Source organism: Sturnira hondurensis, unplaced genomic scaffold, assembly GCF_014824575.4.
Source record: "Sturnira hondurensis isolate 20B ecotype Veracruz unplaced genomic scaffold, ASM1482457v3 Scaffold0022566, whole genome shotgun sequence".
NCBI lineage: Eukaryota > Metazoa > Chordata > Mammalia > Chiroptera > Phyllostomidae > Sturnira > Sturnira hondurensis.
Window position 1 is genome coordinate 1398350 of NW_028095197.1, and position 16456 is coordinate 1414805.

General features: G+C 43.5%; 1 protein-coding gene across 1 annotated transcript in view; it reads right to left on the reverse strand.

Annotated features, from left to right (window-relative positions):
* RASEF (RAS and EF-hand domain containing) overlaps positions 1-13755 on the reverse strand; it is a 69482-nt gene extending 55727 nt beyond the window's left edge. The window contains exon 1 of the mRNA XM_037035919.1: positions 12692-13755. Within this exon, the coding sequence (XP_036891814.1) occupies positions 12692-13134 (443 nt within the window). The 5' untranslated portion in view covers positions 13135-13755. The remainder of the gene's footprint in view (positions 1-12691) is intronic.
* Between the last annotated feature and the right edge of the window lie 2701 nt (positions 13756-16456).

Below are 16456 nucleotides of genomic sequence, written 5' to 3' on the forward strand. Positions count from 1 at the left end.
GCAGATTATCTTCCCCCAATTAGGTGAAGACTGTTAAATGAAGACTTACTTCCCCCAAAGAAGAAGGAATTCTGCCAGCAGAACTGAGGTTATTCAATTTATTGTGTTGAAGAAGTTGCATTCATAAGAACTGAATTCTTTCTCACTCAGTTGCTGAATAAGAACTTTAATTTTAAATATCATCCAACAGAGTAGGCCACTTGTTCAGGCCCGAATGCTCAGCTATACAGTAACATTTTAATTCTCTCCATGGTTCATTAGGATTCTAACACCCTGTCTGATAGATCTGTACTTTTGTGGACTGACAGATTTTTACTAGCCTGAAGGCAGCTTTATTCACAGTAATCTGTTAGGAGAGAGGCGATGCAGGATCCTTTTAGACCAGTATGAAACTTCCAGATCTGTACACACAGAAGCAACCTGACACTCACTGATGGCTTTGCGCCTTGCCTTAGCCTCACATGAATTTGTACTCAACGCTAGTTCTGCCACAAGGCATGTTCCCATGACACCAATCAGCTCATTCCCTAGGTCAACAGGCGAATTCTCGCATATTAATGTTTTGCACCTTCAAGATGCAGCCACCAAATACAAATCCATGACCACAGCTGAAGGCAGCAGGCTGCAGGTGAACACAGGACTGGACACAACGCCCACTCTCCGTGGAGTCCTCCTTTTGGCACAGACTTGTTCCACACACTTTGTGTTGGTTGGATCAGGTCCTTGCAGATTTTGTCCTTGTCCCCGTAACTCAGCAGGCACAATCCATATACCTCCTCCCATCAAGCTACCTTTACCTTAAAAAAACCTGCAAAATCATACATTTTTGTGTTTTACAACATCTAAAGGTGTTCTGGACTGTTGTATTTCTAGGTTTATTAAGATCATTCTGTGACTTTTATTTACTGTACTAATATCTTACTAGGATTGTTACTATTTTTTTAGTATCTGATTACAAAACTGTACTGCTAGTGAGTGGTCGGCCCCATCCCTACTGTTTTTTATTTGACTTGTGTGCTTCTGCAGAGTATCAGGTTTTGTGGGATGTACACTACATTAGAGCGGAAAGGCTGGCACTGTAATTCATTCACTAGCATCCCCACTCGAACCGTATCTGCCACAGTGAAGTACACGCTGTGCTGACAGACCCCCCAGGAGGAAGAGAAAGAGTATGCTGAATCACAAACACTAACACTAGTTTACAGCGTGTCCATCCAAAAATACAGCATGGGAGAGTCCTAAAACATGGATTTTCTTAGCAAACATTGGCTGACTTTTCAGGAACTCTTCCACTTCAGCCCAGAGCAGACCGGCCCTCTGTTCCATCCAGAAGCAAGAATTACGAGGTGACCATGTCACATGGGGGGGTGAAACAGAGCGAGCAGCTGCCAGCCTCAGCGACCAGCTACAAGCCAGCATGTGCCGCCACGACCTCCCACGAGCCCTCCCACCTGCACCAGGGGACACTGCGGCTGACAGCCAAAGATCCTTGCACTGCTGCAGGCAGACCTCAGCACGAGTAACTCATTCACACTTTTGTGCTATATGTGCAGACATTTAAAAAAATTCCTAGTCAAAGATGTGACTGTAACAAAAGAGCTACTTCACTACACTCCATAATTTTATAATTGTGAATGACTGAAATATTTTGGATATCATGGCTGAACATTCCCATGAAATGTCCTAAACCTAAATAAAGTAAATGGAAAATGAAGGGAGTGGTTGCCCTTGCTGTGTGCGTGGTGGGAGGGAGTTCCTAAATGTGTCATTATCTCCAGTGCATTGGCTTGTTCACATAGAAATGACAGGTGTGAGTGCATTTAAGGGGCAAAGCTGGACAGAACCTGTATTTGGGACTGGTCCCAAAACACAACACACAGAGCTTTTGCAGCTACTCAAATTTCGTCTCTCTGTAGAAAAAAAAAAACTTCCTATTCCCACAACACTTGTTTTTCTTGTGGTAAGAAACATAGAGCATGAAGTCTACCTCCCTAATAAAACTTTAAAGGTGCAATACAGTGTTGCTGACTCCATGCACACTATTGTAAAGCAGACAGCTAGAATGTTCGCATCTTCAGTGACTGAAACTCCATAACCCATGAAGAGCAACTCCCCACTTCCCAGCCCCAGTCCCCTTCAAGCAAAATGCCACGCTCTGCTTTTGAGTCTGACTACTCCAGGTACCTCTTGTATGTGGCATCGTGCAGTGTCTGTCCTTCGGTGGCTGGCTAATTTCATTTAGCACAATTCCTGTCATGCGTATTGTAGGAATTCCTTCTTTTTAAAAGTGGAACCATTGTTTGTTTGTTTTTTAAAGCTGAAACATCTTCAGCTTTATCCATTCATCTATGAAATAGACACTTAGATTGTTTCCACCTCTTGGCTGTTGTGAGTAATGTGAGTAAATCTGCAAGACTCCAATCTCACTTCTTTTGGCCGTATACCCAGAATGGGATTGCAGGGTTTCGTGGTGGTTCTATTTTTAACCTTTTGCGGCACCTCCACACTGTCCTCCACAGCGGCTACACCACTTTACATTCCCACCAACAGTTGTACAAGGGTTCCCTTTTCTCCACATCCTCAGCAGCACCTGTTTGCTTTCCGGTTTTTTTGGTAACAGTCGTCTTAACAGGTGTGAAGTAGTAGTTCATTATTGTTTGATTTGCCTTTCCATCATGATTAGGGATGTTGACCATCTTTTCATTCTATACTTTTTTTTGCCTGAAGGACAATGTATCCCAACAATGTGGTACCAGAAAATATGACCTTCTCTTAGGTAAATTCCCTCTTTTTAATCAAAAATCATTCCATTCCAATTGATTTTTTTACATGTCGTAAAAACTGTTCCAGCTTCAAGATGAAGAGAAAGGACATCTGGGTAAAAGGCATTCTGGGCATCCCGACGCATTCAGAGCTCAGCCCTGCACCCCAAGGACTCACCTGTCAGGGTGGCATAACCTAGAGACACCTGCACCCCTAGAGACAGACTACTGTTCAGTGACACTTGTTGAGCTGAAACAGGGTCACTCCAAAAGTACAATAACATCCAAGAGCAAAAAAGAGAGTAAAAACAGACCATCTGTGGGTCGAAATACTACCCCACAAACTTGCAAGGGGAAGAAGGATCTCAACTGAAGTTCTCAGTTGAGGCACCATGGGACTACACTCCAGCAGCAACACAGACCTTCAGAGCAAGATCGCACCTGACACGTGGGCTTACCGTCCACAGGCAGGGAACAGAGACTGCCAACTGGACACAGCATCTTTTTTGCCTCTGTGCTTTGACCTTCACAGAGAATGCAAAATTGGAAACTTCCACTTAACATCGGGACTTTTCACCATCTCTAGAAGTTGGCACCACTGGCAACACTGGGCCTGTATCTGGCCTGGCAGCAGCTGCTCAGTCCCCCACAGACGAAGCAGAGGCTCCTCCTGGCCTGGGCTCCTCTCCACTCCACAGGATCAGTCTCCCTGCCTGGTCCCGCAGGCCTCTGAGCGTGAGGCCCACTCCACCACCACATCAGCCACTCACAGGTGAGAGAACGGAACCCAGAGCTCATCTGACAGGGGCCTGGAGTCTCTCCCGCTGGAACTGTGACTCTACCACAACACATAAACGAAAATAACTTCTCTATCGAAGACAGGAGGAAACTCCCTGCATGTAACTGGTTTGCTTGATTTCTGACCACAGGTGAGAGCTGGATCCAGACCACCCACCCACCTCATGGTTCTCACCGCTCTCTACCCTCGCTGATGAGGTCATCTCTGGATAGAGAGAAACTGGCCGAGAAACGTTGATTTTTGACAGAACACTATTTGAAAGCCATTGCCCACTGTAGTCCCAGACATGTGTGAATACAAAAAAATGTGGAAGGGAGAGAGGAGGGAGAAGGGGAAAAGGCAAGAAAAAAAAAGTTTCTTCTGTAGAAAAATGACAAGACTGGGAAAAATTTAAGATAAATTTTTCCACGGCATTATGCCCTTTCAGAGAAGATCAATTGAGCAATGAAAAATAGAGAGACTAATGTTTTCAATCCTACGTAGTTGTTAAGGATTTCATATCCTTTTAAAAGAGTATTTCTAACACTTGATAAACATGCAGGCCTTCGTAAAGAAAACATTTCCTATGGATTCCAGAGTTGACATAAAGCATACTTACATCACTTTATCCAACTACGAACAAACATAAACCAGGTATAAACTCCTTATACTTACACCTCCAAAACTGTGTAAGACCAAGGCACATTTACAAAAACACTGAAAATACAATTAGCAACATTAATCTCATCTGACAGGGGACACGCTTTAACTGAAACTAAGTCACCACAGCCACTGCCAATCTGGTACCAACAGCCTGCACGTGGTTCTTCTGAGTGCACTTATGTGAACAAAGCCCCACTCTCCCATCACTTTCCATGGAGACTGCAGAGGACCCAGCACCGCTGTCTGTTCACACGAACGCCTCATTCACACTGTGAGCCCGCTGCTCGGCCTTCCTCACCCGCCCACAACAATGTGTGTGGTGCTGTGGGACGCTGCCCAATCCCAATCACAAGGCAGGCCGTGCAACTGTGAAGCCAAAACTGTGATGGAGGAGTCACCCAGGCAATTCCAAATGTGCTCAAATTAATTATTTTATATTTCATTAAATGAAAACAGAAATGTTTTGTCTCCTAAGATGCCTAAGTATACACGTAAAGACCCCAAAGGGTCTATAGCCCCTGGGTTGAGAAACATTCTTGACATGAAATGCGCATAGTCCTGAGTATGTGCCAAGAGGTGTTTTCCCATTCACTGCACTGCATCCCAGGTCCTTCAGGTATCAAAAACTTGAAGGTCAGGGTCAAGTCTACCAAGTCTCACTAGTGCCTAGGACACTGGCAGGCACATTAATATTGAGTGAATCCAAGAAAGAATTAAAGAAACAAGTTAGAACTACTGCATCTCTATATCTTGTTTTTGTAAAACATACAGGCTAAGGCCTCAAGGGTTAAAATTCATGTATTCCCTTTTTATAATTGACACAGGCAATTATAATTTGGAAGACCCCAAATATGTACAAATTGAAGCAGTGACACTGTTTGCAGGGGAAGCAATTCCAAGGAAATCATGTGTCACACACACTTCGCCTCCATCACCTCTCTCTGGGAATCGGTGTTTATTTTGCATTTTATCACCTGATGTGAGACAAAAACTGTCTCACAGAAACAGCCTGAATACCCATGATGATCATTTCTTCCTTCCAACTAAATAGTGCGGCCAAGGGCTCCCTAACCTGAGCAAGAGATACAAGAAGCAAGAATGTAAACTGTATCTACCATCTTAGGAGGAAAAACCCAGACATTTGGGTCACTATGGCATTTGAACCTCTCCCATCATCTGAAGATTCTCGCGTCAGTGGTCAGCTCCCACACCTCCATCCAAGGTAGAATAACATGTTGTCATTATTTGCATTTTACAAGTGAAAAAAAGACTACAGAACCAGGAAGAAATAAAGAAACAGGTAAAGATTCCCACATACTCAAAGCAATAGGAGCCGCGTGACCGTGAACCCGAACAGTGATGTGGGAGAGGAGTAAATCAGCATTTCAGGTTAAAGACAAGCTGCAGAGGAGTCTGTGGTTCTTGGAGGGTAGTCTTCCAATGACACTCCATCTTAAGCCTTTCCCGTTTTGCCTGCCCATCAGGACAGAATAATCTCTCACCAAAACCTGAGAGAAAAGCACTGGAAAATCAGCAAGATCTGAGGGCCACAGCTAGCCACTGCAAGTACAACCAAAACTGACGGTCCTCTAAGATTGGGGAGGCCAGAATACCCATCTGGGGCCAAGAGGTTAAAAAGAAATGACAGCGTTGAGATGAAATTCAAATATCAGAACCAGAAGGGAATGCCAGTAAGTGGAACCCATAAAAACTAAGCCACGCACAGACTCCTGCAAGGCTCCAAAGGTTCAAGGTAGAGCTGTGGTTTTCTCTAACAGGCTTCTCCCCCTCAGCAGCAGGGTAATGACACATGTAATTTTCCTAGAAGACATATTAAAAAGAAAAAAAAACAGGCCAGCAACAGTGGGAAAACAAAGATGGATAAATGATGGATAGATAGATCCAAACCCACCCCAGTTCTGAACCCAGAAAAGGCACTGAAGCTCTGAAAAACCTGTGTCTGATGCACTGAGATCCCAGAGCCAATGCCAAAGGTACATGTCACACATAGTCAAAAAAAACCTTAAGCCCATTCCAGGACTGAGGTCCGACTCACCACCGTGCCTTGAGACTGGAATAAATCTTTAACTCCTTTGATGAACACAGTATTAGATTCAGCATGTGTGTAACATACAAACACAGTCTAAAACACACAGATACCCACATTTTGAATATTAAGAGCTGAGATTGAACAGAGAAGAGCTGATGTGTCCATCCCGTGTCAGGTTGGCTCAGGGCCATAAACTCACTGAGTGGTAAGAGGGGAAACTGAGGCACTATCTAATCAATCATTCTCTCAATCCTGATCTTCACCCTGTCTCCCTCTCTCACTCTCTGCCTCCGGCCCTCCTCCGTGTTCATTTCTGCCTTCCTCTCTTTTCTCCCTTTGCTGTCCTCCCAGCACCACACCATGTAAGTGAGCGGGCTGCCTGAGCAACTACACTATTGCAAAAGACAGAGACACGAAGAAGACAGCATGTAAAAGAAACCCTACCCGGTACTCAAATTATGCCTCCACCTGCGTGTAGCTACTCACTTTTAAAAATGTCCCCATTAGGTGGGATTAGTGTTCAACTGTTGACCTTTTCCTCTTGATTTTAGTAATCATCATTATATGAACATACCAAACTACACTGTGTTGGCAATCTATGTACAGTTCACCCATGGATAGTTGTGGTTCTGCTCAATTAAATTTCTTCTTTTTAAATCATTAAGAAAAAGACTCCCCTTCAAGGCTATGTGTGTAGGCAGGTCACAAACCATGCACCATTGCTGACCACACAGGACAAGTCCTAGGGTCTGACCTAATCCCACCCTAACCCTGTCTGCCAGGTCACCAGCCGCACTAATGCCCAATACACTCCCCACACCTGCCCTGGGTCTCTCCCTGACCTGGCGATTGGGGCAGAACTGGTGCCCCTTCCCAAAATCTGGCTGATACCAGCACCAACCTGACCTTCATGCTTCTGTTTCTGAGAATGTAGGGTTCCAAGCTAATTTATCAATGCATAAATGACACTCGATTGCTGCAAATGGAGTTGAGAAAACTCCAAAAAGCTTCACCTCTGACCAGAGAAGAAATTAATTCTGCCGTCCCCGCCCCTGGTCAAATAATCAATGCGTGTGTGCACCCAAAGGCACACGATTCCTTCTCTCCTTGCCAATCTCTGAACACCACAACCAGCTCACACTGACAACCTGAAAAAATATGGAGAATTGACAAAAGAAATAAAAAAGGCACCCAGCATGAACTAACTGCTTTCTCAGTATATGAACCAAGGAACTGAAGACAGGTTTATTGGATTCATCCAGAAAATATTTATTGAGTCCATTTATTGAATACCTACTGGGTACAAATCTCCCTTTCACCAAGATAATGGCCCTGGCACCAGAACTTCGCTAGGCTATGTTATTACAAGTCTGCTCTCTGCCTCTACCCAGACGTTTTCTCCCCACGTCAAGGGTTTTTCTGGTATGACCTTTTCTCGGGAATTCTCTTACATAACCACATCACCTTGTCCATCCTGGTTTCATCTGCTGGCTGATCTAGTTCCAACTCACTGGAAGTATTAACCATCTGTCCTAACCCTGGATACCACGTACACATGCCCAGCTCTGGTTAACACGTCTTGTGACTGCTTGGGACCCTCCCCATCCAGCCTTTAAGGGTAGGAGTCCCTCAGTTTTTTAAGAGGAATAGAACTTAAGAATGTGTTGACAAAAGAAATCAAGGAGGATACAAACAAATGGAAACATAAACATACACCCTGTTCATGGATTGGAAGAATTAACATCATCGAAATGTCCATAGTACCCAAAGCAATTTACAGATACAATGCAATACCTATTAAAGTACCAATGGCATATTTCACAGACATAGAACAAACACTTCACAGACATAGAACAAACATTTCAAAAAAATTTTTAACGATTTTATTTATTTAAAGCCCTGGCTGGTGTAGCTCAGTGGATTGAGCGCGGGCCTGCGAACCACACTATCGCGGTTCAATTCCCAGTCAGGGTACATGCTTGGGTTGCAGGCCGGTTCCCTGCAGGCTAGTTCACAGCAGGGGATGCATGAGAGGCAACCATACATTGCTATTTCTCTCCTTCTTTCCTTCCCTTCCCATCTAAAGATAAATAAATAAATAAAAATCTTAAAAAATGTAATGAATTAAAAAAAAGATTTTATTTATTTAAATTTAGAGGGGAAGGAAAGGAGAGAAATATCAATGTATGGTTGCCTCTCGTGAGTCCCTGCTGGGAACTGGCCTGCAACCCAGGCATGTGCCCTGACTGGGAAAAACACTTCAAAAATTTATATGGAGCCATAAACAACCCTGAACAGCCTCAACAATTATGAGAAAGAAGGGCAAAGTAAGAGGGATTACCATATCTGACACCAACTATATTACAAGACCACTGTAATCAAAACAGCCTGGTACTGGCATAAAAACACACACGTGGACCAGTGGAACAGAACAGAGAGCCCAGAAATAAACACAAGTCTCTATGGTCAATTAATATTCGACAAAGGGGGCAGCAACATAAAATGGAGTAAAGATAGCCTCTTCAACAAATGGTGTTGGGAGAACTGGACAGCTACGTGCAAAAAAATGAAACTCGTGCACCAACTTACGCCATACACAAAAATAAATTCAAGGTGGATAAAAGACTTAAATATAAGCCGTGAAACCATTAAAGTCCTAGAGAAGAGCATTGGCAGGAAAATCTCAGATATTCCACGCAGCAATATTTTTATTGATACGTCCCCTAGAGCAAGGGACATAAAGGCAAGAATAAACAAATGGGATCTCATCAAAATTAAAAGCTTCTGCATGGCTAAAGAAAACATTATTAAAATAAAAAGACAACCAACCACAGGAGAAAACATAGTTGCCAATGGTACCTCAGACAAGGGTTTGATCTCCAAAATATATAAAGAACTTACACAACTCCACTCTAAGAAGACAAGCAACCCAGTTTAAAAATAGGCAAAGAACTTGAACAGACAATTCTCCAAGGAGGACATACACAGGATCCAGAGACACATGAAAAGATGCTCAATATCACTAGCTGTCAGAGAGATACAAATTAAAACCACAATGAGATACCACTTCACACGGGTCAGAATGGCCATCGTAAACAAAGCAATAAACAACAAATGTTGAAGAGGTTGTGGGGAAAGGGGGACTCTAGTTCACTGTTGGTGGGATTGCAGACAGGTACAACCACTATGGAAAACAGTATGGAATTTTCTCAGACTAAAAATGGATTTGCTTTTGACCCAGCAATTCCACTGCTGGGATTATATCCTAAGAACCCTGAAACAGCAATCCAAAAGAACCTATGCACCCCAATGTTCATAGCAGCACAATTTACAATAGCCAAGTGCTAGAAGCAACCTAGGTGCCCATCAGTACATGAATGAATCCAAAAACTAAGGTACATTTACACAATGGAATTCTATGCAGCAGAAAGAAGGAGCTCCTACCCTTTGCGACAGCATGGATGGAACTGGAAAGCATTATGCTAAGCAAAATAAGCCAGGTGGTGAAAGACAAATACCACATGATCTCACCTTTAACAGGAACCTAAAAAACAAAACAATCAAACAAGCAAAATATAAACCAAACACACTAAAATAGAGAACAGACTGACAGTGTCCAAAGGGGAGAGGGGAGGGAATTTCAAGGGAAAAGGGGAAGGGTTTACAGGAACAAGTATAAAGGACACATGAACAAAAACTAAAGGGGGTGGAAATGGGAGGGAGATGGGGAGGGTTGGGTGGGTGGGCAGGCTGGGATGGGAGTAAAAAACAGAAAACTACTTGAAGAGCAATTAAATTTTTAAAAAATGTTTTCAAAAAAGAATGTGTTGACACGCATCCCAGAGACCATTTTCATCCTTTCACAACACAATATTACTTTCTAATATCACAGTAACTGATGACTGGGAGTTTAATGCAAATTAACTTATTTGGATCTAAGAGCTTGAATGAACTTGGAAATGGAAATAGCTACCACGTCTTGCCTCCACAAGAACCAAACATTCTTACGCCTGATACCTGTTCTCAAACTGCACGTGAATATCGCCACCCCCCACCACAGACTTGGGACAGGGTGCCACCGGCAGGGAGGTGGAGTGTCAGGAGGGAAACGGAGCCACCAGATGCAACAGCACACTTTTCCAGAGAGCAAGTTCCCTTTGGAAGAAATATAATATTTTATATGAAAACAAGTTCCACTATATTATGGAGTAAAATGACAACCAAATATGTGATTTTTTAAAAGATAAAAACTCAAGACTTCAAAGAAAGCACCTGCTTGCAGCAGTCTGCTGAGCTATATCCACAATATACGGAGTTTCCTGCAAATAACTCTCTTGCCTTTAAGTGGTCTTTGAGGAAATTTTTGAAAAATGTTTCACCCACACTATGAACTTCTTGAGGGCGTGAACTACATCTCACCCCTCTCTTTGTCTCCAGGGACCTAAGACAGTACCTAAGATAGTGTCTGGCACAAAACAGATACTCGATAATGTTTGCAGAATTAATTTGGCTGAAAAAAATGGCAATGACATTATCAATAACAAAAGATTTTTATCACATTTGGATGGGAGGAAGGGAAGGACACAACTGTATAAGGAAGTGGAATAGAAGCAATCCAATTTACAAAAACAGTTATGGCTGCCATGGTAACAATCAGACGAAGCAGCTCCCGTTGGTTCTTTTCCACTTACATGAGTAGGAAAGCAAACACTGTACTTGTTAATCTCCCATCAGAAGAGATTGAGGCTTAGGACACGAGTCTAACAAGTGACACCAGAAGCCATTAAATTTAATAACCTTTGAGGAGTTTGAAAAGGTATCATGATAATAATAATATCACCAATAATAGTTAAGTTACAGTTTGTACACTGATCCTGGGAAAGTCATTTTAACCATTTAAGTGTTAAGTATCTGCTGCTGAGACCTAAAAACTGACAAAAGCAGATCCACATATATGTGCATATATACACATCAAAATAATATGATGTGAACACAGCTGTGTTACAATTCCTAAAATTGTATCTTTTTAATTGGCCAGACCCAATCCCAGTTACCAATGAAAGGTACCTCAAAGAGCATATTTTATAGCAATGTTTTAACTGTTCCTCTCCCCTGGTGGAGACACTGCATTTTAACTCCTCTGTAAATACTAGAAAAGATGGGTATCACACCCACTTTCTCTACAGACTCCCTCTCATACTGCAGTGAGTCACTCTCCAGGCCAGCGTTCCCTGTACTTTCTAAACTGGAGAGAGAACCTGGGAGGAGGTGGAAGTGAAGACTCCCTGCCTTGCAGGTCTAATCTGCAAATGGGTAAGCCAGGCCACTGCTGCCTCCCAGGGCTCCTTCCTTTTCTGAGTCTTATGTCTCAGTTATGTGAACTGCCAACCAAAACAATCTTTCAAGTTTTTTTAGTAACTGCCAGAGCCCCTTAAAAACTTCAACTAAAATCTAAGCAGAAAGCAACAAAAAAAAGTGCAGCATCCACATATTTGCAGTGCCTGAGGAAGAAGTGATAGCAGCTGCCTGAGACATACCAAGACACCAGGAACAGACAGATGCAAATTAATCTCAAAAAAATCAGATGAAAAACAAAAACAAAACAAACAAGCACCGTGAGTAGCTTCACCTCCCTGCCCTGAATCAGCAGGCACTCCTCTTTTTTGCCAAGAATTAATTTAGTAACTTTGTATTACGTTATTTCTGTTGGAGCGATAGGAGTAGAGAATTTATTGTATGATTTTATCATTTTATTCTGTTGTATATAAAGAGAGTTTTTCAATTTACAACATCTAGGATCAAATCCCTACTCTTTTATTAACTGGCCAGTCCTTTAATATTTTACAGGTATAAATTTCTGGGTCTAAGTTTCTTCATCAATCAGAGCAAAGAAAGTCTTCCTCACAAGGTTATTCTGAAAATTAAAATGAACTCTGTAAAATGTGCCTAGCACACAGTAGGTATCAATGAATATGTGCCCAGCAATATAAATACCCAACAATGTCTCTTCTACTTAGTAGTAGGAAAACAACATACGCAAAAACTGCTACAGAGAACACCAAATTGGCAAAGAGCCCGAGTCACCACCGCTCCCCCTTCCCCGGAAGTCCTCTAAGTAGGTGACATAAGCAGGTCATTGAGGAGCTGGCGCTCCTAAACCCATGTCCCGGAAGAATCTCTAGACGTTGAGGATTTCACTCTGCCCCTTGTAATTAACAAAGAGCCTTTTGCAGGGCTCAGAAATGAGCACATGAAACTTTGTCCCCTAAACCCTGATTCTGATTGCATTCTCCTTCCTTAACTCTTAGGGGATCTCGGTCTTGGAAAAGTTAGTGAGTCTGTGAATGGAGGACTGCAACTCACAGAAAAGAGTAGGGTCCAGTGGGTCAGCACAGGAAAAACCATTTTCACCGCCAGCCCTCCAACCCAGACACGCACCTGGGAATGAACTTGGCCTCTTCCCCAAGTGTCGCCTGGAAGTCCTGCCAAGCCTGGCTGGGGCCCACCGCACCCCAGGGAGCTGCCAGCGCTGCCGCTACGGACCCCTCGTTGCCTTCGTCCACCTCGTCCTCCTCGCCGTTCCCGGGGTCCGACCCAGCCTGGGACTCCGCTAGTGCGGTCTCTGGCAGCTCGCATCCCCGATGCCGCCCCTCGCGGCTGGCCCCACGGAAGCCGCGTTCGAACTCCTGGAAGGTGATGGCACCGTCTCGGTTGGAGTCCAGCCGCTGGAACACAGCCTCCGCGTCGGCCGGCCGCACGCGCAGCTCTGCGCACAATGCGCCGAACTCCTCTCGCTCCAGGCGCCCAGAGCGGTTCGAGTCACATGCAGCAAAGACTGAGCGCAACCGGGCCAGCTCCTCCCGGTCCCCGTCCGTCTCCATCCCTCCCGACGGGGCGGCCGAGAGAGCTCCGGACGCGGCGGGGCGCACTGTGCGCCCGGGCTTCGGCGACACCGAGAAGTCTGGGGCCACCTGCTGCGGGCGGGAGTCGTGGCGAGTAAGACTTGTCTAGCAGGTTCGACCTCTTGCTGAAACGTCTGGGTGGCGCGAGGCGACCGCGCGGGTTGAGGGCGGCGCGTTCCAACGCTGGCCTGGGGCGGGGACCCCTGTCGGCTGCCTACCCTCCCCGGGAGCCCGGCGAGTGCGCTTCCTACTGTGCAGGCTCCTGAGCCAGGAGCGTCCGTAGGAGACTGAGTCCCCCGTTGCGTCTGCACTGGCCGCTTTCCCAATGGGGCCGGCTCCGCCCTGCCAGAGAGGAGGAGCGCGCGGCTCGGGTTCCCAGGCCTCCAGGAGCCCGCTGTGCTTTCTGTATTGGGTTCTGGTTTGGGGCTTTTGGAGTTGGGGACCCGGCCGGAACTGGAGTTGCGATTGTAGCGTCGCCAGGTCCTTTGGCATCAACTCTCTTGCTCATAAAACCAAGAACTTAGTTCCCCACAGATAATGTTGCTGCCATGTGCGTGGTACGCTAACTCACTGGACAGAAAAGAGAAAGGTAGGGGTAGTGTTCCAAATTAATTAACCTTATGTGTATTTTATTCTTCTAATTCCAGAAAATTGATAAACTATGTATACAAGTTTTCTTACAAATCAAGGGGAAAAAATGACCCCATTCTCTGGTTTTACTGGCTCTCCTTAACACATGTCTCTCCAACATTAAGGTGCAACTAGTAGGTAAAACACAGTAGAAATCACATAGATTTTCCAGATACCCACATCCAAATAATTTTTCTCAGTTTTTGTCTCGTCAGTCTGAGAAAAAGTTAATAACCTAAATCCTTGGAAGGGAGAAATATCTGAGAATGGGGTAGTTTTAAAAAACCTTAAGGAAATGGCATATCCAAATGTATGTTCCCCTTTGATCTTAAACACTTACTTCAACAATGCTATTGTTTCTTTACTACTGTTTTATGGGTATAAAGTCTTTAAAATTCATTCATTTTGATAGTTTTTTTAAAATCTTGCCCGTCAATTTACAAAAGGCTTCATTCTGTTTTATGATTTATGTACCATATGTTTCTCACCGTGATTCTTACAGCCTGTGAAAATGCATTTGAGTTATTTTTACTTTACTTACATTATCCATTCCCTCCACCTTTTAGACTTTCATTACTGCCATTTCTATTATTTATGACTCTGTATTTCCATTTTACTTCATTCTGGATTCTCTTTATTGCTTACTACTTTGATTTTTTTAAATATGGTAAAGTAGGCGATTTGACTGACACATTTCCTCAAGCTAGTGTCCTTAAACATAAAGCTAAGTGCTAAACATCTGAGAAACTGTTTCTTCTTCAATAGTACAATAAACACCATCAACACTCACCACATCTATCAAGCTGTAAATACCACTGGTAATGTCCACCTGTAAATTTAACTGCTAAATTAGGAGGAGCCCTGGTCTTAGCAATCTAATTGCTAGGTAAATGTGTTCTTTTTTTTAATCCAACTTTCATATTCCTTTTTTTCTGTTGTTCCATTTCCATTGTTCCCATTTTTCCATTACTATCCCCAGCTCTACTCACCCCCATCTGCCACATTCAATCCTACCCTCCTTTGGGTCCTTTACACGTGTTCCTTGACTTGACCCTTCCCTTTCTTTCCCTCGCTATCCCCTTTTCCACTCCCCTCTCTGCTCACTGTCAGTTTGTTCTTTTTTCCGTGTCTCTGGTTCTGTTTTGCTCACTTGTTTCTTTTGTTGATTAGATTCCACTTATACGTAAGATCATATGGTATTTGTCTCTCACCACCTGACTTATTTCACTCAACATAATGTTCTTCAGTTCCATCCATGCTGTTGTGAAGGGTAGGAGCTCCTTCTTTCTTTCTGCAGCATAGTATTCCATTGTGTAAATGTACCACTGTTTTTTGATCCACTCATTTACTGATGGGCACTTAGGCTGTCTCCAGCACTTGACTATTGTAAATAATGCTGCTATAAACACTGGGGTGTATAGGTTCTTTTGAATTGGTATTCCAGGGTACAATCCCAGGGTGGAATCTTAGGGTACAATCTTAGGGTACAATTCCTTAGTAAATTGTGGGGTCAAAATGCAGTTCCATTTTTAGTTTTCTGAGGAAATTCTATATTGTTTTCCACAGTGACTGCACCAGTCTGCATTCCCACCAACAGTGCACTAAGGTTCCCTTGTCTCCAAAACCTTGCCATCACTTATTGTTTGTTGATTTGTTTATGATGGCCATTCTCACTGGTGTGAAGAGGTATCCCATTGTAGTTTTAATTTGTAGCTCTCTGGTGGCTACTGATACTGAGCATCCTTTCATATGTCTCTGGGCCCTCTATGTGTCCTCCTTAGAGAAGTGTCTGCTCAAGTCCTTTGCCCATTTTTTAATTCAATTGTTTGTTCTCCTGGTATGGAGTTGTGTGAGTTCTTTATATATTCTGGAGATCAAACTTTTGTCTGAGGTATCATTGCCAAATATGTTTTCCCATACAAGTGGTTCCCTTTTCATTTTGCTGATGTTTTCTTTAGTCACGCAGAAGCTTTTTAATGTGATGTAGTCCCATTTTTTTATTCTTTCCTTTATGTCCCTTGCTCTAGGGGACATATTGATGAAAATATTGCTATGTGGCATATCTGAAATTTTCCTGCCTGTGTTCTCCTCTAGGACTTTTATGGTGACACAACTTATATTTAAGTCTTTTATCTATATTGAGTTTATTTTTGTGTATGGTATAAGTTGGTGGTCAATTTTCATTTTTTTGCATGTAGTTGTCCAGATTTCCCAACACCATTTGTTGAAGAGGCTATTTTTACTCCACTTTATGCTTCTGTCCTCTTCATCAAATATTAGTTGACCTTAGAGACATGGGTTTATTTCCTGGCTCTCTATCGTGTGCCATTGATTTATGTGTCTGTTCTTATACCAGTACCAGACTGTTTTTTGTGTTCTTTTTTAAATTTTTTTTAAAGATTTTTATTTATTTATTTTTAGAGGGGAAGGGAAGGAGAGAAGGACAGAAATATCAATGTATGGTTGCCTCTTGTGGGTCCCCTGCTGGGAACTGGCCTGCAACCCAGGCATGTGCCCTGACTGGGAATTGAACCGCGATCGTGTGGTTTGCAGGCCTGCGCTCAATCCACTGAGCTACACCAGCCAGGGCAGTACCAGACTGTTTTGATTACTGTGGCCTTGTAATATAGTTTGATGTCCGGTATGTTGATCCCTCCTACTTTGTTGTTCT